General features: G+C 44.9%; 1 protein-coding gene across 2 annotated transcripts in view; it reads left to right on the top strand.

Moving 5' to 3' along the window:
• The first annotated feature begins 4752 nt into the window (after positions 1 to 4752).
• Positions 4753 to 23798, top strand: part of AKAP12 (A-kinase anchoring protein 12) — a 203146-nt gene continuing 184100 nt past the window's right edge. The window contains exon 1 of one of the 2 annotated variants that reach the window (XM_073672668.1): positions 4753 to 5300. In XM_073672668.1, the coding sequence (XP_073528769.1) occupies positions 5169 to 5300 (132 nt within the window). In that variant the 5' untranslated portion in view covers positions 4753 to 5168. The remainder of the gene's footprint in view (positions 5301 to 23798) is intronic. The other variant, XM_073672667.1, reaches the window with a different exon arrangement.

The following is a 23798-nucleotide window of genomic DNA, read 5'->3' as shown; positions in this document are numbered from 1 at the left end:
TAAACAGGGTGTATAATATAATAGTAACATGCAGATAACGCTATATAAAATATTTAAGTAATCAGAAATAACTATGTTTATATGAATCAGTTAACACATCATCTGTATAAATAGATGTTTTCATCCTACTCAATAATCAATCACTGCAGTTTAATAAGCATCACGAAAAAAGACCCAAAAAGTATATGTGATCTCACCCTCTGCAGGATGTGGTGCCAAGCCCCGATGCGCGTTTCGGCATGCAGCCTTCTTCTGGGGTGGTAAAGTGCTCAGAAAAATGTACTGTGCTCTGAAAAGTAAAGAAAACGTTTAAAATTTGAAAACATTCATCTTCATGACAAACCTTTGGAATCACAGCTCATTATACTGTATATTGTCCTTACATATTACATTATTTGCAAAAAGAATGAGAAGAACAAAAACAACAAGAACAACAAAGAGATTTGTTTTTTCACAAAAAACTTAATGTACATGACCTTTAGCGGAAACTACATTAGGCTAAGCACTTTCACGTGAATGATTCTATTAACGATGGTAATGACTGCAGCAAATCGCTATGACCTAAATTGAATTCAGTTGCCACAAACCTCACAATTTAAACCAATTTAGCAAATCAGTTGTGTGGATATGGCAGAAAACAAAATGTACAAAAAATCTAATTATTCTAAAGTGATAAAATATGTAAGGATACAGTGTCATTCCTTAGTGAGTTATCATATTTTTGTCTATTAAAGAAGCCCTCCCATGCAGCTATTTACCTAAGTTATTCATATAGGTTCATGAAAATTCATAAGTAAAGAAGAAGAGAATCTGGCTCTTTGTATTTCAAATAATAGCCGGTTAGACACAAGAATATCAATCAATGATTGGAGCTCGTTCATAAACCACCCCAGTGTATAAAGCAGTGTATAGGAGTATAGAAAAAAAGGTCCATGACGTCCAGTTTAATAAAAAGTAACTCTTTTAAAGACCTATATCCACTGAAGTTCCATCAGTCATACCGTTCAAACGGATTGCGGGAGACCAGGGAAAGGTATATATTATATGATAATAAGAAAATTATTAAGAAAAGACTGTTAGGTCAAATTCTCTATTTAGACCTTTCAGTTCTAGAGTTTGCAAACAGTGGATTCAAAATTCTTCTCGTCTCTTCAGTTGTATGACCCTGTCTCTACCTCGTCTACTAATGGTAATATGTTCAATTACCTGATATTTCAATTGTGAAATATTGTGTCCCATTTTCTTAAAGTGGTAGGGGGGGAAGGAATAGTCTCTGTCATCGAATGGTGGATTTATGCTGGGAAATTCTATCCCTGACTTGTTGGGTGGTTTCCCCCTACATACAGTAAGCCACAGGGGCAATTGACTGCATATACAACACGTATGGACTCATATGTGAAGAATCCCTTGATGTTAATGCCCTTACCAGTGTCTGCTTGGTAGATGAATTCACCATTACTGCACTGGAGGCAGTTAAGACATGGGAACGTGCCCTTTTTAGGTGTTCTCAGAAAGGACTGTGTAGATGGCACATTTTGTGATCCAGTGTCCACCCTAATTAATTAGTTTTTCAGATTTGGGGGTCGGCAAAACAAGGTAAAAATGGATTTTGGAATTCAACTCTGTGGGGGTAGCCTTTTGATAAAATGGATCTTTTTTTTTCCATATGGCCTTATGGATTTTGTATGAAAATGGGTGATAAGTGTAGACAAAAGCGAATCACTGGTTTGATTGGACCCATTGTCTCAGTTGGTGAATCCTACCTTGTTGTAATACCCTTTCGGGATAACCCCTTACTTAAAAGGTGTTGTCCCACGAACAATAGTTCATTTTATTCACTAGATCTTGGAATAAAAAGAAGACCCACAATTGAATGTGATTAAATAAAATGTTCCTGCTCTGAGATAATCTTATAAATGTGCCCCTGCTGTGTACTGTGTAATAGCTGTGTCTGACCGTACAGGAACATGGTCTGATCATACCACATCTCCTGGGCAGGGGAGGAAGCAAAAGACTATACAAACAAAAACAGTCACCTGCGATCCCCTGCTGTAATGTCTGTAAACTCTTTGCTTCCTCCCCTGCCCAGGAGATGTGGTATGATCAGATCATGTTTCTGCATGGTCAGACACAACCATTACACCTACTTCGGATTTCCAAAGGGTCAATAGAATTGTCTGTAATGAGACACTTAAGACCAAAGTCTGGGTGAGACGTCTAATGAATTTAAAGGGGTTTTCCCACGAACAAAGGTTAATTTTATTCACCAGATCTTGCAATGAAAATACGGTCACAACAGGAAGTGATTAAAAAATTGTCCCTGTGCTGAGATAATCTTATAAATGTGCCCCTGCTATGATAAGACTAGTCAGCATGTGACCACAGATGCAAATCGCATACATGCAATCATGTGACAGCCCGCTAACATCGGCAATACTGGGGAATCATGATAGTTTGCACTAGGTGCAGCACCCGGGAAAAAATTAACTTTATTTCTTCCGGGAGCCGCTGGCTTTCAGTCAAACAGGCGTGCTGACTCAACTTCAGTCACCGATTAGCATACAGGGAGAGGAGGCTGTAAGCACGCCCCGGCACTTTGACTGGCAACCGCCTCTCACAGTATTGTGAGCGATGCCTGTAACCACACCAGCACTTCTGCATGATTGAAAGTTAGTGGCTCCTGAGAGAAATAAAGTTCATTTTCTCCTGGATGCCGTACTTTCAGTACAGCAGCCGGGCACCTTCACAATGCTACTAGCCTGCAGATTAGCACAATATCTACAGTTTAATAACATTATTGGACAGTTTACTAAGCTTATCTCCATGTCTGTCTTAAGGGTTACAGGTTGAAAAGATTTGTTTTTTTAACTTTAACCTCCTATTATGAACATACTGTATCTAGGTGGTATGGGTCATATAAAGTTCTTAGATGAAGTAGATATGATCAGACACATCAACTAGTCTTCGGCATTAGGATTCTTCTCTGTTATTGTTAGTAACAATTTGAGCACAAATAATGGAGTTACGCAGGCATAGCGCATGCTGTCATGATTCCCCGATGCTAGCGGGCTGTCACATGACTGCATGTATGCAATTTGAATATCTGTGGTCACATGCTGACTAGTCTTATTTGGCTTCTCAATTCATTTCTATTAAGAGAAGTTGAACACATCTAGTTGGCATGTGACTGCACGTATGAAAAACACAGCGACAATATCAGGAGATTGTAACAGCAAGCACACCACATGCTGCCACAATTCGGCAGTCTACGGTAATATTGAGTGACTACAGACTTTTGTAACAAGCCAAGGTAACCCCTTTAAACAAAGAAACAAAATTGGAGCGATTTATTTAGCGAAGTGTACAAGAATCTTGGCTCAGTCTGCACTAAAAACTGCTGTGCGAGAATCGAGACAGATGTATTCTGTGTTTAAAGTCCCCATATACATTAGATAACTGTCAGCTGAATACTCATCCTGTCGACAGCTATCTCCTAACTCTCCCATACACCAGAAAGCTTGGCTTGGCTGAGTATGCCATGCTCTCTATGAGAGAGCTGCGGCCAGCCTCCTCTGGCTTATCTCCCAGATAACAAAAGGATCGGCTGCTAAAATTCTCTACCCTGACGTCAACTGCTGGAGAAGAGTTGGGAAGCTCCCATAAATATTAAACTGTTGGCCAATATTGGCAGATTTGGCTCATTTGGCAGATTTGGCTCACTATAGTCTATTGTGTATGAGGTTTTTAGACACTTACTGTATGTCTCACCAGACAGTTTTGAAAATGCAAAAAGGTGGGGTTTAAATTAAGAGAAATTTTGATGCAAAATATTGATTTAAAGAGAGTGTCAACAACATTTTCGGTAGGCGACCTGATGTACTGCAGGATAGGGTGTTGTGCAACAATTACAATGATCCCTTGCTCTATTGTGGCAATATTTGTCTTTTTATCCATATGTAAATAAGAATGCAATTCACTTAAGGGTGTCTTGATGCACTAACAGTCCATGGCTCCTTGTGATCTCCCATCCAATGCTGCCCTTCATTGCTTGATTGACAGTGGAGACAGTCTCTTTTGCAAGACGTTACCACTTCTTGTGACCAAAATCTCTTCTTTGGGCCATCATGTAAGAAATATATTGCAAATAAATATATGCCAAATACAGGATAAGTGTGGCGCATCAACAAGATTTTGGTCGGAGGCAGAGGTGATGTCAATCAGCAGAGACTCTAACTCCTCTATCCATCTGGTGGCAGGAAAAAGTAAAGAGAACTATGGCCTGCTAGAGCATCACTACACCACCCAGTGCACTTGCAGTCTAAGTTGTATATGGATAAAAATACCAGTTTTGCCACAATGGAGCAATAGATCGTTGGAATTGTTGCACATCGCCATATCCTGTACCGCCTCTAGTTGCCTACCGAATCTTGACGCATCTTCTGCCTGTCTGATCTAGTTTCAACACAGCAATAATAAATATGCCCCATTCAATAAAGTATTTATTCTTCAGAAAATGAAAGTGTTAATAGATCACTTGAAGACATTTGAGCTGATGACACATAATACAATGGACATCATTGAGTTTTTCATGATAAGAATCACCTAGACTGTTCTGCTAGGCTCTCTCCATTATGCTTTCTCTGTGGTCCTGCTCCTGTATATGAAGACATTCGGTTTGGGATGGGGCCAGTGCTCCTCCCTCTGCCCCTGTCCCCATTGCTTTTATTGTGACTGTTTAGATACTGCAAGGCGTGTCTGATCCCAGACTCATGTGATGGAGAAAGAGAGAGGGAGGGGTAGACTTAAGAGAGGAATAGAAGGAGAGGCTGTCATCTAAAAGAAAAAACCCACACACTGAAGAGAGTGTAAGATAGTTGGCTTGAGGCTGATCTGGGTAGAAAGCATTTGCGTTTTACAACTTGAGAGGAACGCTAGCCTGGATCTGGTGCTGGATGAGCTACTTAACAAGAACAGCCTGCGGACAGATCCATAGGAGTCGGTGAAGGCAGACACACACCTCTACTATAGTTGGACACTGCATATTGGAAATTGAGGATAAAAAGTCTCTGCTCACTTCTGTACAGTAGATTTGCTCCCAGAGGAGTTTTTCTGTTATCTTAAAGAACAATACAAGTCAAAGAGCTTGGAGAAAGAGAAGAGCTGGCAGCATGGGAGCTGGGACTTCTACAGAACAGGTCGCAGACAAGCCTACAGAAGAGCAGGTTGAGCAATGCATTGACCTGGGGCAAGAGGAGCCAGATGGTCAAGAGGTGGAGGTCAACGCGGCAGATGATGCCAAGGTAAGATACAGGTTACACCCTGATATGGTCTATTGAATTGTCCTCTGCAGTGAACTCACACAAAGCAGTAGGAGTTCATATGGTGGGCATCCAAGTACCCGCCTCACCTGCAAATGGCACTGTGACCATGTATCCATGATTGCTTACCATTTACATCATTAACATACAATACAACAAGAACTATTGGAAAGTGCTGCAGAATATGATGGCGCTATATAAATAAAAGGTATTATTATTATTTACATTTATGCCAAGTTACATTGCACAATTCATTATCCCAAGTATGAAGTATGTAAAATACAAAGATGTTATGTACCTAAAATAGTTATAATAAAGTGTGTATTCCTAATTAGAGCAGGATAGTTCCAAGTATAGAGCAAATGAGTGGTAGACGGGCGGCTTAGTGTAGGAACGCTCCACACACTCACATGGGACACATAGTTCCCTTATCAGATAGATGGATGCGATTTGTTTGCAGTGATTTTCATTTTGCTTTAGTGTGCACCCATAAAATGTCCCACAGTGATGAGGGGGCAGGAAGCTGTGAACTATCCTAGAAACTAAACAACATAACTGGAAATCAGGGTTATTTACATTGTGTACATTCCTGACATTGTATCAAGGCGAAACACTGTACAGATAATAGGGGGTGGCGTGTAGTACAGCATGGCCGGCTTGTGCATGGGATCCTGCTGTGCCAAGTGCGCAATGATAAGATCTGCAGTCATAAAATTGGTAATCACATTATCCTAATCCACAGCCATGTGTAAGCCGGGAATTGGCATCTATTATAGAGAGGAGTTCCTGAGGAACCTTGGAGAGTAGATTTCACTGCTGTGGGCTACGGCTGGCTATCCTGACTGCAGCACTGACTTGTCATTGTCTACCTCCTCCAGCCACTCCTGCTGGAGCAGTGTCTCCACACCCTGAAGGTTAAAGCACGTGGAGGTCTGAGCTGCTCTAGCTGGTGACATGATATCACCATGATGGCCTAGCTCATCTATCCATCCATCCATCTATCTATTATCTATATCTAGCCCATATCTATCTATTATCTATATCTAGCCCATATTTATCTATCTATGTTTCTATCTATCTGTATATCCATCTATCTATCATCTATGTATCCCATATATATCTATCTATCCCCTATCTATCCCATATCTATTTATGTATCTAGTAACTATGTATCTCATATGTATATATATCTATCTTGTATATATCTTATCTATCTAATATCTACCTATAGGTGTCAACTATTTTATAACATTATATATGGAGATGACCCCAAACATTTCTTCTCTTTATTAATTCTCCATAAAGTGAATAATTTTAATTTTTAGCAAACCTCAAGTCTGGTAAATTGATTGTACCATCTTTCCTATTCCTAGTTAAAGAACAATAGTGGAGCAGTAACTTCCTAATGCTGCCTGCTTTTGCCATTGTGTGGTACCCAGCAGACTCTTGTACCGCAGTGTGTGCACAGCACATGCACAGGATGGGAGCCTGCTCGCTCACTCTCCTCCACACTGCAGTGATGCCGAGCTTCGGTCTGTTTCTGGGTCACGTTATCCTCTCCTCCTCCCTTTCCCATACCCTTCTCATAGCTGACCCTACTGTGTACATATTAGAGTGGATTGAAAGTGATTTTCCAGTTTCCTATTCGGAGCATAGAAGCTAATTGGAATGCAGAGGGGAGTTTTACAAACTTGCTGCTTCTGCTCCTTAAGGAATTGCTTGTAAAATGAGGAGGGAATCTGTGAAATGACTGATGGATGCGGAGTTTGCATTTTCAGGCTGTCAGCATAGTAATGTGTGCATGTGGCTGCAGGTTAATGGATAATAAAGGGGTGGTGGAGACTCTGTGGGGTGTAAGGTTATTTCCATCACTCTATTGATCACAATCCATTAATCCGCTTCACACTGACCATTAAATGTGCGCAGTGGAAACTTACCCAAAAATATTCCTGAATCATGCCTTTTACTGACATAGTGGTCCGTAGGTTTGTGCATATTGGATGAGCCTGTCTCATTACTTACATGATATATATCATCTCGGTGCACAGTTTACAGGCACTCACATTGGCCTATAGATAAACATGCAATTCTCAAATTAATGATATTAATGTCCACATTTTTTATAGTCTCTCGTAGAGTAATATAACTCTTACAAAATTAGGGCAAAATGATAAAGCGGATGAGTCACCAAATTTCACAGTATTAGTACTAGTAGTCTCTCATCTGAGAGAATCAGGTCGATTAGGCAAATCACACTCTGATCATACTCTGATCATGGTGTGATCTAATTCTCTCGGATGTGGAAAAGATGCAGAAAAAATTTCTACACTTTCTCCATTCCGTCAGTCTGTGAAAACCAGACTGCACTCAGATGTCATCCAAGTGCAGCCCTATATTTTCCTCGGACTCACTGACTTGCGAACTGAGTGCAATTTGAATATTGGATCAAACTCTGACATGTAGCGATTTGTTCCTTGGACCAAATAGGTCAGAGGAAAAAATCTGAAATGCACAGCCTCGTAGAATAACATTGGTCCGAGTGCGATCCGATGTTTTGTCGGATCACACTTTGCCCGATAATATAGTCATCTGCATTACTAAATAGATCTTAGACCTGGTGAGGCTGATATACTTACTTAGAAATCGCTGTCATAACAGCGGCTGTATAATCCTTTTGAAAGTTGATAAGCCTGATATTAAATGTGCATTTTAGGAGTCCAGCTCCAGTTAGATTCATAAAATGCTTGTTTTAACATTAGAATTATATAGTCCTGCTGACAGTGAATTTTCATAGTAAGTACACCAGCCTCATAAGGTCTAGGAGCTGTTTTTAATAATGTATTCATATTGTGTTGTGAAATCTGGCGACAGATCCACTTTAGAGCCAAACTATTGAAATTTATGGAACTTTTGGGAATTTTTGTGTGACTTCTCCATGATGTCCTAGCACTTTTCCTAGCATGACCTATACAATAGGCAAAAAATGCTGGTAAAAAAGAAAGACTCCTGTAAAGTGATATAGCAATGGAACATGGGGAGTATACTGAAGAGATCAGTGATGTTTTTCAGTGTTTTCCCAGAGTTTTCTTCAGATACCGCGGTTTTTGCATTGTTGAATGGAGAAAAAAATGACCATAAAACACCACTACAGACGACCCAAAATCACTGGAAAGATGCCAAAAAAAAAGTCCCCTGAGCCAAAAATGTTGAACAAGCACTCAGGAAAAGACCAAAGAGATGCCAAGAAAACTCTTCAAGACCTAAAATTCCAACATGTTCTGGAGCATATTCCTCTTGCAGAACTTGGCGGGTCAGCTTGCATGTATAAGACATTGTGTGCACATATCCATACTTTGATTAATCAATTGAGTTTTCAGTTGGTTTGGCAACTTCTGAAATGAGTCGGATAAATAGGGCTGACATAATATTTGGAGAACAGCAGGTACTCAGACAATGAAGTAACTTTCACAGTATCTATCTGAAGAGAAAGTCGTGACATTTGTGTTGACTATCCCATTTCACTATTGTCCTAGAAGGTTCGGTTCATAACTAGTTGAAATCTCATCCTGTTTTCTACTGTACTCATTTATATAATAGCTAAAAAAAGAACAGGATGGAAGGCAGTGTAGTTTTCATACAGGGATTAGTAATCTTTATTTTGCCTCCCACCTTTGCACCTGGAGTCCGTAAAACAAATAAGCGTTTTTTACATTACATCGCAGCTGCCTGACGACCATAACACGATGAATACAACATGTTGGAGATAAATTTAGGTGTACACTAAATTATTGCATAACTAAACGAGCAGTCATAATAAATATATAAATTAATAATACAACTAAAAAAAAACCTAGGTTTCAGAATTGCCATGGATAAGTCATTCATGTGACTAGTGGTGAGGCCGTCATTTCATTAGATCTTTACGTTACTTCTATGGTTTATGCATTCATCAAAGTAAAAGAGTGAAATCCATGAAAACATTAATCTATTACCTCCATTGAATCTTGAGGTTTTCATGCTAATTGTTACATCTGGTATGGTAAAGATGCTCATGATGTCGTCCACTATTAGTTACGCACATTCCCATATACAACGTTCCTACATAGACCTCAGTTTATTATGACATGCGCTTGACTTGGGTTGAAGTGAGGAAGAGTTGCGCAGGTTGTCAGCCTCACTCTCTTGTCCGTGCCTATCGAGGCTCAGTGGCAAGAGCTCGTTGAGATGACTGGAGATAGGTTAGGATGGCTAGCAGTGTCCTATATGTGCCTCACTGCACCCTCACAGCACTCCATAATGGCAATTACTTTTCTGTCTGTTGAATCTTAGATGGTTTCTTCCACACAGTCTGCTGAATCCAGCCTTCACATGCACGGGTAGGCAAACCCTTACAGTCACCGTGGGCCTCAAAACCGATGGCTACCCTCAGCTGCTTTAGTCCACCTGCCGAGGTGGTGTTCCAGGGTGTACCCATTGCCGCATGCTAGCAGTTAGGTCACGGTCCCACTATCAGTATTTGGTCAGTATTCGGTCAGTATTTTTTCTCAGCAGCCAAAACCAGGAGTGGGTGATAAATGCAGAATTGGTGACTTGTTTCTATTATACCTTCTCTCTGATTGTTCCTCACCTGGTTTTGGCTCCCACTCCTGAGAAAAAATACTGACCGAATACTGACCAAATACTGATAGTGGGGCCACGGCCTTACTTGGAGGTACAGGTGAGGTTTGAGTTCCAGATGGAGATCAAACATGGTAGAGCTGTCCTAAAAGGACCCAGTAAGCCATCCACCAGAGGTGCTACCTCTATCTGGGCACCCCGTACACCCAATCCTTCACAATCAAATATGCAAATATGTCTAGACAGTGATGATAGATGGAAACAAGTGCTTCCTACATCAATGATACAATCCAAAAAATCCATCAATGTACAAATCCAAAATTCAGGTGAAGAACAGAGAAGAAAATGTGGACATATCAAATTGAGGGAAACAATATTTACTTCTGATCTTAAAAAAGATAGAATGACAAAATTATAACAGAAAATATAGAAAACAGAAGGGACATTGTTAGGACAGGTGTTCCATACACCAGTCTTATACTGGACTGCACTGGAGTAGAATTTGCCAAATTTGGTGCATATTTGTACAATAAATTGAAATCTAAATTTGCATTAGAATTTGGGCAAGTTTCTGGAATAAAACCTGGAAAATAACATATAACCACTCATTTATAATATAAATATATTTTTTATTGGATGGAAATATATCATATAATATTTAAAAGTTCATCAAATCAATGGGAGCTGCACAAAATGACATGGGAATCACATATGGGGCTACACCACAGGGCAGGTCCACAGCATATGATTATGGTAAACATTACATAGAGAGTCGCTATATCGTGTAAAAAAGTATAGGGCCAAGGTGTGTATATATAGTATAGAAAATATAAGATAATGTATCCCAACCATGGGACAATTATCAGTGGTATAATTCTAAGTATGAAAAGAACCTATCATATTCATACACATAGAAACGGTAGTAATATTAATAAACATATATCACAAACATAGCTGGACCTACCAAAAGGTGAAGCCCCTACTATTACAGTGTTGCATCATGTTAGGATTTCTTTGTCCATCTTTGTATAACCTTGTATAGCTCAAAGGTTACTTTTGCCACATACTTAGAGATTTTTTCAGGTGTATGTGCTGAAAGTAACACTATAACCTGATGTTGAAAGAAACTATGTTGTAATAAGTTCCAGTGAAATCTTTGAGGCAGTGTTAAAGGGAATCTGTCAGCAAGTTTGTGCTATGTAATCTAAGGAGAGCATGAAGTAGGGGCTGAGACACTGATTTCAGAGATACTTCACTCTGAAGTGTGCTGCTGTTGCAATAGAATGAAAGTTTTATCACCAAGAGATTATTACTGCCTGGACTAGAACTCATGTGTCCCACCACGACCCCTCCTTTGATAAGCAGCTCGCTGTTAATAATGTACATACAGAGCCTGGTGTGGGCGAGGTTAGCTTTCTGAGCTCTGCTACATGCTACATCTAAAAACTCTGACTGTGTCACAACTGCGGCACCCAGTAAAGTAAGTATCGCTGGAATCAGGGTCTCTGTCTCTACATTATGATGCTCTCAGATAAGGTAGCAAAAACCCGATGACAGATTCCCTTTAAAGCGTAACTTTTTCTTCATTTTTGAGCAAAGATCTATGTTCATCACTTTCCTGTCTTAGGCTATGTGCCCACGATGCAGAAATGCTCAGGATTTTTTCCTGAGCGTTTCTGCATCTCCCTGGTAGAAAAAAACGCATGCGGATTGCACATGCGGATTGTACATGCGGATTGTACATGCGTTTTCCTGCCAGGGACATGCGGAAATGAAGCGTTCTTCACATGCATTTCCGCATGCTGGTGTCAAGCGCTTTCCAAGCGATTTTAGCATCACTTGGAAAGTGCTTGACAACTTGGTCACACTATATAAATCCATGCAACCGGCATAGCTTTATATAGTGTGACCCGAGAGAATGTCTAAAAATAAACCTATACTTACCTCCCGATGGCCCCTGCAGTCTTGCTGCGCTCCTGTGCTGGCTGCCGGCAGATCGCGGTATGCTGTACTGAAGGACCTGCTGTCACATGACTGTGACGTCACCGCGATCTGCAGGCAAGCACAGGGAAGGAGTCCGGGGGCCGTCGGAAGGTGAATATAATCTTTATTTTTTATTTTATTCTTTTTTTTACAGCTTTTAATGGTACCTGTGTCCATAGGAGAGTCTTCTCTCCTCTACACCCGGGTACCATCCGCACATTAGAACGCGCCAATTACGCAAGTACAGATGCAGTCTTGCGGAATTGGCGTGTTCTAATGCAAGTCAATGGCGGCGAAAACGCAGCACTTCCGCAAAATAATTGGTAGTGCTGCGTTTTTTTCCACAATGATAATCCGCAGCGGATTATCATTGGGGAACATGGCAGACCTTCTACCATGCGTTTTTTAAGCGTTTCTGCAGCGTTTTTGCCGCTGCGGTGACGTCACAGTCATGTGACGGCAGGCCCTTCAGTACAGCGTACCGCGATCTGCCGGCAGCCAGCACAGGAGCGCAGCAAGACTGCAGGGGCCATCGGAAGGTAAATATAGGTTTATTTTTTATTTTTTGACATTCTCTCGGGTCACACTATATAAATCCATGCCGGTTGCATGGATTTATATAGTGTGACCGAGTTGTCAAGCACTTTCCAAGTGATGCTAAAATCGCTTGGAAAGCGCTTGACAATCCGCATGCGGAAATGCCAGTGAAGAACACTTCACATCCGCATGTCCCTGGCAGGAAAAACACATGTACAATCCGCATGTACAATCCGCATGCGTTTTTTCTGCCAGGGAGATGCAGAAACGCTCAGGAAAAAATCCTGAGCATTTCTGCATCGTGGGCACATAGGCTAACAGCAGGTTTACTAATCCTCTAGTGATAATCTCCTGTTAATAAAACCGTGATTTTATCAAAACTACAGCAAGAAGCCAAGTAACTGATACATTGCTGGAATCAGGGTCTCTTTCTCTACATTATGCTGCTCTCAGATTAGGTGGCAAAAAAATGGTTACAGATTTCCTTTAATACAATAATTATATATAACGTAATAGATGTATATATAGTAAGCCTATAAGACCTCATTCAGATGTTCTGTTTTTATGTACGTGGTCTATCCATGTTTTTCACAGATAAAACAAGTAACCATTACACTCTATGGGGCTGCTCCATTGTTCATCATTTTTTCTGTACGGTGTGTCTGCAAAAAATCATTGAGACTTATTTTTTTTATCTCAGCAATGGATCAAAATTACCCAACAGTAGTTCAAGTAATCTGACTATGGAAGCAACAAACCAAAAAGACATAAAAATTTGAGTGGCAGGAGATAAGTGGATACTCTTATCCACTTCTGTGACTGAGTGACAAAAAGCAGCTCTCTATAGCTCCAAAATGGCTACCAATAACTTGGAACTTTCTTGATTAAAGGACAAGCATTGTCCATGTTAAATCACTGGCAGCACACACTGTCCTCTGTGCAATCTGTTCCATTTTAAACATTGTAGTGGATAGGAGGAGCTTTGTAATTAATTCATTTTTTATGAGAACATTTTTGATAAAACACTGATGGTAAAAATGGACACATGGAAAAAATACTGATGAGACTCCGTCCTTGTATTTACATATGAGAATTATCACTGACATCAAATGAGGCCTAATACTGACCTTTATGGCTACAAGAAACAGGAAAAAAATCAAATTAACAAAAAAACAGCATGCAGAATGATATGTAATACACTTGTATATTGCTGAGCTGCTATAGCAGATACAGCCCCTGGACAGACGAAGGTCATGAGAGCCCACATTTCTCTTGCTTGGTATGACTTGTCAATATAGTGAAAAGATTAGATTTATATTTACTAAATGGAAATGCTGAAAAAGTTACGTCTGGTGAGCAGTTTTGCGCAGTTTTCAGAACAAATCATTATTAGTATCAATGAGCAGAAGCACAATTACAGCACTTTGGAGAAGCAAATACTAGTAAAATATCCCACGCCAGTAGCCTACGTACCAGTATTGTATAGCAGTTGTGATTTTTCCCATCTAACAGGCTACATTCCCACGTTAGGTATTTGGGGAGTTTTTTGTTGCAGATTTTCTGCAGCATTTCTTCACCTATTGGCTAAATTAGGTTACTTGTGTTTTTTTTCATTGTGTTTTTGACTGCATTTTTTAACATGCTTTTTTATCGTGATTTTGCCTCTTTTTTATCTCTTTTTGTTATGTTATGCTTTAAATAAAGCTGCTTTTTATTTGATACTTCCTGGTATTTGCCAAAACTTTATTGCTATAGACATGTGTGGATTACGTATGTTTTTAGCGTGTTTCCACAGTGGAAACACGCCAAAAACGCAAATGTATTTTTTATCTGCGGATTTTCTGCATCTAGAGCAAGTCTATGGGGAAAATCTGCACATTATCATCACTGTGCCCCTTGACGCTCACAGTTAAATTCCCTGTCATTATGTTTTTGGAGTATGGGAGGAAACTAAAGTACTTATAAGAAATCCATGAAAACACGAGGAGAACATAGAAACTCCTTGTAGATGTTGTCCTTAGTGGGATTTCCAGCATTACCAAACTACATTTCTACTGAGCCGCCATCAGAATGGCCTTCTAGTATGGTTACCTAATACGTAATGTAGTTTAGCAGATACAAAGTATTTTACAAAGCTGTAAAGAGTCCTGGACTCCTACGATGGGTTTGGATTGCAGTAACCTTAATTTACAGATTTGTAACTTGACGTTCTTGGACCATATTGGTAAAGCTGTTATATGAGTTCCACCTGCCATGTGCCATTTATAATACTTGTGTCTTGTGTGACAAAGTGGTGTTGGACCTCCTCAGGACCAGGGCTCCCAGTGTTACACAGCACACTTAAGTATATCCATATTAATTTAGCTGCAGATATTTGCAGATTAATATTCTGACATCCAAAAGATCTTTCTGTAAAATCAGGTCATCTTCTCATTCTCACTCCATGGAAGCAGTAGGGAGAAGCCATGAGAGTTTAAAGCAGGGGTTTAAAGCCCCTGAGGCCACATGTGGTGCCCTATGCCAATCTGTGCTGCCCACCAACCATCTGGCCATGGAAATGCTTGCCTGTGTGTAGCTGTTTCATGTAGTTTCCATAATAAAGAAAAGAGGAGTGGCACCCAGTCATTTCTGTGACTCCCATAACTTTTAGGAGAATTGAGTCTCTTTCTTACCGCAGAAATGTATATATTAGTTTAAGAGTTTTACAGGTGGCCATCCATGCTTGTGGCTCTATAAATTGTAGTTCATGGCATTTAGGTTTACAATGAGAAGAGCTGCATCCACGCATGGCATTTTTCTCTCCTAAGTGCGAACTGTGGGTAAAGGGGACCTCCATTATTCCCATGTGTAGCGCTGGCGTCCCTGCCCTCTGCTAGGCAGGGACGCTGCTCCCCTCACCGCTCTGCCCCGTGCCCGGCGTCCTCTCCCCGCTCTGCTGTCAGCGCGCGCTCCTTCCCGGCGTCCTCCTCCCGCTCTGCTCTCAGCGCGCGCTCCTTCCCGGCCCCTGTGCTTAGGGCGCGCGCGCGCTCCCCTCCTCTTAAAGGGGCCGCGCGCGCCGTCCTAAGGAGTCCCCGGCCAATGGCCGGAGGACTTCATCATATATAAGGCACCTCCTCCAAAATGGAGGTGCCCGAGCAATGTTGTTTGCACCTGTGTCTCACCTGTGCTTCAGCCCTCAGGTCCCGCTGCCAGTTACCTGCCAGTTTCCTGCCAGTTACCTGCCTGATTCCTGCCTGAATACTTGTTACCTGTCTGCCAGTCTGAGGTCCGACGGTCTGCCTTACTACTCCTGTCAGTCTGTCTGAAGGACCAGCCTGCCCGCTCACCTGGGAGCGCACATCAGCTACCTGCCTGCTTTCCTGAGGTCCGACGGTCTGCCTTACAACTCCGGTCAGTCTGTCTATGGACCAGCTTGCCCGCTCACCTGGGAGCGCTTCTCCGTTACCTGCCTGCTTGCCTACCTGGAGGCTCCGCCGTCACGTGCTGTGACCACCAGCTATTCCAGACTCTTGCCCGCTCACCTGGGAGCGCTTCTCCGTTACCTGCCTGCTTGCCTGCCCGGAGGCTCCGTTGTCACGTGCTGTGACCATCAGCTACTTCAGACTCTTGTCCGCTCACCTGGGAGCGCTTCTCCGTTACCTGCCTGCTTGCCAGCCCGGAGGTTCCGCCGTCACGTGCCGTGACCACCTGCTATTCCAGAGACTCTCGCTTGCTCACCTGGGAGCACACATCTACCATCTGCCTGCTAGCCTACCCGGAGGCTCTGCCATCACAGGTCGTACCTACCCTTTACCCAGAGACTGCCCTGATCACTTGCCGTATCTCCCTGTCCGTTCATCCAGAGACTGCCACCCGCTCCCTTACAAGGGCCGCCCCCTTGTATAGTAGCTCAGAGGTTCCGCCTCCCAGACCCGTTACAGTTTGCTCGGGCCATGGAACCCGGTGGCACCCAAGCTCCCTCGCTCTCGGACCTCTGTCTTGAACTGTCCCGTCAGAGGTCCCAACAGGAGTCCATCCTGGGTCACCTGCGGAATGTTAATACTCGCCTGAACACTCTGTCTGATCCACCAACAACCTCCGCCAGTGCCATATCTTGCAATCCGGCAGCTCCGCTGCCCACTAATACCATGGTATCCTACCCCGGACCCCGGCTTTCTGCACCTCCTCGCTTCGGAGGCGACTCCGTCCAGGCTCGGGGCTTCTTAAATCAGTGCACCCTGCATTTCGAACTTTTGTCCTACCAGTTTAACTCCGACCGGGCCAAAATTGCCTTCATCATGTCCCATCTCACCGGGGAGGCCCTGGCCTGGCTAAATCCTCTATGGGAGAGAGGAGACCCCCTGGTGTCCAACTTGCCTGCTTTTCTCACGGCCTTCCGGAAAGTCTTCGACGAACCCGGACGGAAGACCTCATCTGCATCATCGTTGCTACGCCTCCGTCAGGGGAGTCTCACCGTGGGCCAATATGCCATACGGTTCCGTACCCTTGCCTCGGAGCTGGCCTGGGATAACGACGCTCTGGTTTCCGTCTTCTGGGAGGGTCTGTCCGGCCGTATTAAAGATGAACTTGCCGGTCGGGACATTCCTACCACTCTCGATGACTTAATAACTCTTGCCACCCGGATTGACCTACGGTTCCAGGAGCGTGCCAGAGAGGTCACCCGTGAGAGGAGGTTACCACGTCTAGCTCCTACTTTTCAGAAACCCGTCACTCCTTCTGTCTCTAACCAGGTACACCCTCCTGAGCCTATGCAGGTCGACCAGACCAAGATGGTCAAGACCCGTCAGGACTTACGCCGTGCCGAGGGGACCTGCTTCTACTGTGGCAGTAAGGAGCACCGGATCCGTGCCTGCCCGGAGAGGTCGGGAAACGCCTGTGTCTAGGTTCGCTCAGAGAGGTCCACCTAGACAAGAATAAATCCTCTCCATCCCTGCTGTTGTCAGTTTCAATCGTCTACGGGGAGAACCGTTATTTCGAACTAGCCCAACTGGACTCTGGAGCAGCCGGGAATCTTATTTCACAGTCCCTGGTAGAGAAATACCGCATCCCCACCAAACCTCTGGCTGTACCCTTGTCTGTGGCTGCCGTGGATGGGGGTCTCTTACCACGCCCCATCCAACTCATCACCGAATCCATTACTCTGCAGGTGGGAATGCTGCATTCTGAGAGTATCTCCTTTCATGTTCTGCCTGGACTCTCTCACGCCCTCTTGCTAGGTCTGCCTTGGCTCCAGAAACATGCACCCGTGCTTGACTGGCAAACCGGAGAAGTCCTTCGCTGGGGACAGGACTGTCATAAGACCTGCCTGGTTCCCGTCCATCCCGTCCGTCCCTCTCCTACCCCAGCTAATCTACCTGGACTTCCAATTCCTTATTGGTCTTATGCTGATGTCTTTAATAAAAAGGAGGCAGAGACATTACCCCCTCATAGACCATACGACTGTCCCATCGACCTGTTACCCGGTACTACTCCTCCCCGTGGGCGTATTTATCCTTTATCCGCTGCTGAGACCCGGTCGATGTCCGAATATATTGAGGAGAATCTGGCCAGGGGATTCATCCGGAAATCTACCTCCCCGGCGGGAGCAGGCTTCTTTTTCGTCAAAAAGAAGGACGGCTCTCTCCGTCCCTGTATAGACTATAGAGGCCTAAACCAGATCACGGTGAAGAATAAGTATCCCCTTCCGCTCATTCCAGAATTATTTGATCGTCTGAGGGGGGCTAGAATCTTCACCAAACTAGACCTCCGTGGGGCGTACAACCTGGTTCGTATCCGTCAAGGGGATGAATGGAAGACGGCATTCAACACCCGGGATGGCCACTATGAATACCTGGTAATGCCCTTTGGTCTCTGTAACGCTCCTGCCGTCTTTCAAGAGTTGGTCAATGACATCTTCCGGGACCTTCTCTACTCCTGCGTAGTGGTGTACCTGGACGACATCTTGGTCTTCTCTCCGGATCTCCAGACTCACCGGAGGGACGTTCGTCAGGTCCTGCTCAGGCTCAGGCAGAATCACCTCTTCGCTAAATACGAGAAGTGCCTCTTTGAGCAGACCTCGCTTCCGTTTTTGGGCTACATTATTTCTCAGACCGGCCTACGAATGGATCCAGAGAAACTGTCTGCCATCGAGAAATGGCCCCGACCGGAGGGGTTGAAGGCCATTCAGCGGTTCCTGGGCTTCGCCAACTACTACCGCCTCTTCATACCACACTTCTCTTCCCGGACTGCCCCAATTTCCGCGCTCACCCGTAAGGGTACTAATCCCAAAGAGTGGCCGCCCGAAGCAGAAGAAGCCTTTCTTTCCTTAAAACAGGCCTTCTCTTCCGCCCCGGTGCTGCATCGCCCGGACGGCAACAAGCAGTTCTTCCTGGAAGTGGACGCCTCCTCCTCTGGAGCTGGAGCGGTACTTACTCAAAAATCTTCTTCTGGGAGGATGGTAACTTGCGGCTTCTTCTCTAAACTCTTCTCCTCCTCAGAGCGCAATTATTCTATAGGAGATCGAGAGTTATTGGCCATCAAACTGGCATTGGAGGAGTGGCGTTACCTGCTTGAGGGGGCTCTTCACCCGGTAATAATTTACACTGACCACAAGAACTTGGCTTACCTCCAGCATGCCCAGAGACTTAACCCGCGCCAAGCCCGGTGGTCCTTGTTTTTTGCTCGTTTTGATTTTGTCCTTCATTTTCGCCCGGCTGACAAAAACGTCAAGGCGGACGCCTTGTCTCGATCCTTTCTGGTATCTGATCTCGAGGAAGATCCGAAACACATCATCGATCCCGCCAGAGTAATGCAGGTGGCTCCCGTGAGTCTAAATCGTCTCCCTCCCGGAAAGACGTTCGTATCAGTACCTGATCGGGAGAAGATCCTTCACTGGGGTCACTCGTCTAAACTGGCTGGCCACGCTGGTCAGAAGAAGACCCTCCAGCTTATTTCCCGGCACTACTGGTGGCCTACCCTGCACAAGGATGTAATAGACTTTGTTTCTGCCTGTGTGTCCTGCGCCCGCAACAAGGTTCCGAGACATCTGCCAGCCGGTCGCCTCCTTCCGCTCCCAGTACCTGCTGCCCCCTGGCAGCATATTGCAATGGACTTCATAACTGACCTCCCACTCTCTGCCGGTTGTACGGTCATTTGGGTGGTCGCTGACCGCTTCTCCAAGATGGCTCATTTCGTTCCCCTGCCAGGCCTCCCGTCTGCACCCGAGCTAGCTAGAGACTTTATTCGTCACATCTTCCGTCTTCATGGCCTGCCCCTCCACATCGTGTCGGATCGTGGGGTACAGTTCACCTCACGCTTCTGGAGAGCCACTTGTAAACTACTAGACGTCACCCTGGACTTCTCTTCCGCTTACCACCCACAGTCCAATGGTCAAGTGGAGCGGATCAATCAGAACCTGACCAGTTACCTCCGGCACTTCGTTAATGCCCACCATTCTGACTGGGTGGATCTCCTACCATGGGCCGAGTTCTCTTACAATAATCACGAGAGCGAATCCTCCTCCAAATCCCCGTTTTTTGTAGTCTTTGGTCAGCATCCTCGGATTCCTTTTCCTGTCTCCACCTCGGTGGACAACCCGGCTGCGGAATCTCTCGTTAGCAAATTTTCCTCCATTTGGGAGAGTACCCGATCCGCACTCCTTCAGTCTTCCGAGCGTATGAAAAGACACGCTGACAAAAAACGTCTGGACCCTCCTCAATTCCGTCCTGGGGATAAAGTCTGGCTCTCGTCCAAATATGTCCGGCTCAAGATCCCTTCCTATAAGTTAGGGCCTCGGTTCATCGGCCCACTGGAGGTCATCAGTCAGATCAACCCGGTGGCCTATAAATTGAAACTCCCGGCCAACTTACGGATCCCTAACTCCTTCCATGTATCTCTCCTCAAACCTGTGGTACTTAACTCTTTTTCCAAGTCTACAGGTACGCCTCCTGCTCCGGTTTCTGCTGAGGACGAGTTTGAGGTAGAGAACATTCTTGCCACCAAAAGGGTAAGAGGAAAGACCTTTTTTCTGGTAGATTGGAAGGGGTTTGGTCCTGAGGAGAGAACGTGGGAGCCCCGGGAGAACATCCATGCCCCTCTCATCCTAGCTAAATTTCTGTCTGGCCTAAAAAAGGGGGGGCCTAAAGGGGGGGGTACTGTAGCGCTGGCGTCCCTGCCCTCTGCTAGGCAGGGACGCTGCTCCCCTCACCGCTCTGCTCCGTGCCCGGCGTCCTCTCCCCGCTCTGCTGTCAGCGCGCGCTCCTTCCCGGCGTCCTCCTCCCGCTCTGCTCTCAGCGCGCGCTCCTTCCCGGCCCCTGTGCTTAGGGCGCGCGCGCGCGCGCTCCCCTCCTCTTAAAGGGGCCGCGCGCGCCGTCCTAAGGAGTCCCCGGCCAATGGCCGGAGGACTTCATCATATATAAGGCACCTCCTCCAAAATGGAGGTGCCCGAGCAATGTTGTTTGCACCTGTGTCTCACCTGTGCTTCAGCCCTCAGGTCCCGCTGCCAGTTACCTGCCAGTTTCCTGCCAGTTACCTGCCTGATTCCTGCCTGAATACTTGTTACCTGTCTGCCAGTCTGAGGTCCGACGGTCTGCCTTACTACTCCTGTCAGTCTGTCTGAAGGACCAGCCTGCCCGCTCACCTGGGAGCGCACATCAGCTACCTGCCTGCTTTCCTGAGGTCCGACGGTCTGCCTTACAACTCCGGTCAGTCTGTCTATGGACCAGCTTGCCCGCTCACCTGGGAGCGCTTCTCCGTTACCTGCCTGCTTGCCTACCTGGAGGCTCCGCCGTCACGTGCTGTGACCACCAGCTATTCCAGACTCTTGCCCGCTCACCTGGGAGCGCTTCTCCGTTACCTGCCTGCTTGCCTGCCCGGAGGCTCCGTTGTCACGTGCTGTGACCATCAGCTACTTCAGACTCTTGTCCGCTCACCTGGGAGCGCTTCTCCGTTACCTGCCTGCTTGCCAGCCCGGAGGTTCCGCCGTCACGTGCCGTGACCACCTGCTATTCCAGAGACTCTCGCTTGCTCACCTGGGAGCACACATCTACCATCTGCCTGCTAGCCTACCCGGAGGCTCTGCCATCACAGGTCGTACCTACCCTTTACCCAGAGACTGCCCTGATCACTTGCCGTATCTCCCTGTCCGTTCATCCAGAGACTGCCACCCGCTCCCTTACAAGGGCCGCCCCCTTGTATAGTAGCTCAGAGGTTCCGCCTCCCAGACCCGTTACACCATGGATGCAGGTTCCATTTTTTGGACTACTATCTATCAGACATCTATGGCATATAATTTTGAAATGCCCCTATAAGTTTTATTACAACCTTTGGGAGTGATTTAACATGACTATGTGGCCCTTGCATCAGAAAAGATTGAGCACCCCTTGGCTAAAAACATATATAACATGAAAATTGGTAATTTCAATGTATGTCAAACTCTGGCCCACAGGGTGATTATATTTGGCTGGCGATGCCTGCACCTCCTAGCATTTCACTTTCAAATATATCGGCATCCTGGATGCTGCTACAGTTGCAAGCAATGATGAAAGAGGGAGCTGTCCACTGTTCCCCCATCATTCTCCCTCTGTGTCTGATGTCTCAGATCAGTGGGCGCAATGACATCATTATTTTGCACCTGCTGTGCCGAGCAATGCAGAGCCATTATACTGTAAGGCAATATGGGGCCCATTATACTGTATGGAGTACTATGTGTTGCCCATTATACTGTATGGAGGACTATGTGTTGCCCATTATACTGTATGGAGGACTATGTGGTGCCCATTATACTGTATGGAGGACTACGTGGTGCCCATTATACTGTAAGTAGCACTATGTGGGGCCCATTATACTGTATGGAGCACTATGTGGGGTCCATTATTCTGTATGGAGGACTATGTGGGGCCCATTAAACTGTATGGAGCACTATGTGGTGCCCATTATACTGTATGGAGGACTATGTGGGGCCCATTACACTGTATGGAGCACTATGTGGTGCCCATTATTCTGTATGGAGGACTATGTGGGGCCCATTATACTGTATGGAGGACTATGTGAGGGCCATTATTCTGTATGGAGCACTATGTGGGGGCCATTATTCTGTATGGAGCACTATGTGGTGCCCATTATACTGTATGGAGGACTATGTGGGGCCCATTATACTGTAAGGAGCACTATGTGGGGCCCATTATACTGCATGGAGCACTATGTGGGGCCCATTATACTGTATGGAGCACTATGTGGGGCCCATTATTCTGTATGGGGGACTATGTGGGGTCCATTACACTGTATGGAGCACTATGTGGGGCCATTATACTGTATGGAGCACTATGTGGGGCCCATTATACTGTATAGAGGACTGTATGGGGCCATTATACTATATGGAGCACTATGTGGGGCCCATTATACTGTATGGAGCACTATGTGGGGCCCATTATTCTGTATGGAGGACTGTGTGGGGCCATTATACTGTATGGAGCACTATGTGGGGCCCATTATACTGTATGGAGGACTGTGTGGGGCCATTATACTGTATGGAGGACTATGTGGGGCCCATTATATTGCATGGAGGACTATGTGGGGCCCATTATATTGCATGGAGGAATATGTGAGGCCCATTATTCTGCATGGAGGACTATGTGAGGCCCATTATGTTGCATGGAGGACTATGCGGGGCCCATTATATTGCATGGAGGACTATGTGGGGCCCATTATACTGTGTGGAAGACTATGTGGGGCCTACTATACTGTGTGGAGGCCTATGTGGAGATCTCTGTTGGGGCATGATACTTTGTTGGGGTCACTTTTGTTGGCATCATAGTTTATTATCTGTATTATTTATTAATTCATATTTTTTTAGCCTTTGTTATTACATATTTAAATTAGACCATTGGGCCATATGCTTTTTATTGCTCTTCCATAACATGTTATAGTAGTCTAGTATGCCCCATTTTATTGCTTATTTTATTTTATTACACCATCTAAATGATTGTTTCTCATCGATAAAGGTAATTTATCATCAGGTTTTTGCCACCAAATCTAAGAACAGCAGAATGTAGAGACGGAGACCCTGATTCCTGTGATTTTACTTATTGGGCTGCTTGCAGCAGTTTTGATAAAATCACAGTGTTATTAGCAGATTATCACTAGTGGTCCAGTAATATTCCTAACATGTAGTCCTCCATATTCATGAGCTATGTATAACCCAGCCCCATTACTGATTGGCAGCTTTATGCCTATGCGCAGTGTACAAAGAAAACTGCCAATCAGCGGTGTGGGCGGGGTTATACAGAGCTCAGCGTTCAGAGAACTGGTAGCTCTGCAGCAGAGAAAACAGTGATTTTATGAAAACTGCAGCAAGCAGCCCTGGAA

This window comes from Phyllobates terribilis, unplaced genomic scaffold (assembly GCF_046119375.1).
Source record: "Phyllobates terribilis strain yellow unplaced genomic scaffold, ASM4611937v1 Scaffold_3__8_contigs__length_932513732, whole genome shotgun sequence".
In the NCBI taxonomy this organism is placed as follows: domain Eukaryota; kingdom Metazoa; phylum Chordata; class Amphibia; order Anura; family Dendrobatidae; genus Phyllobates; species Phyllobates terribilis.
The sequence above is the reverse complement of the archived record's forward strand: the minus strand, read 5'-3'. Positions and strand labels throughout refer to the sequence as shown.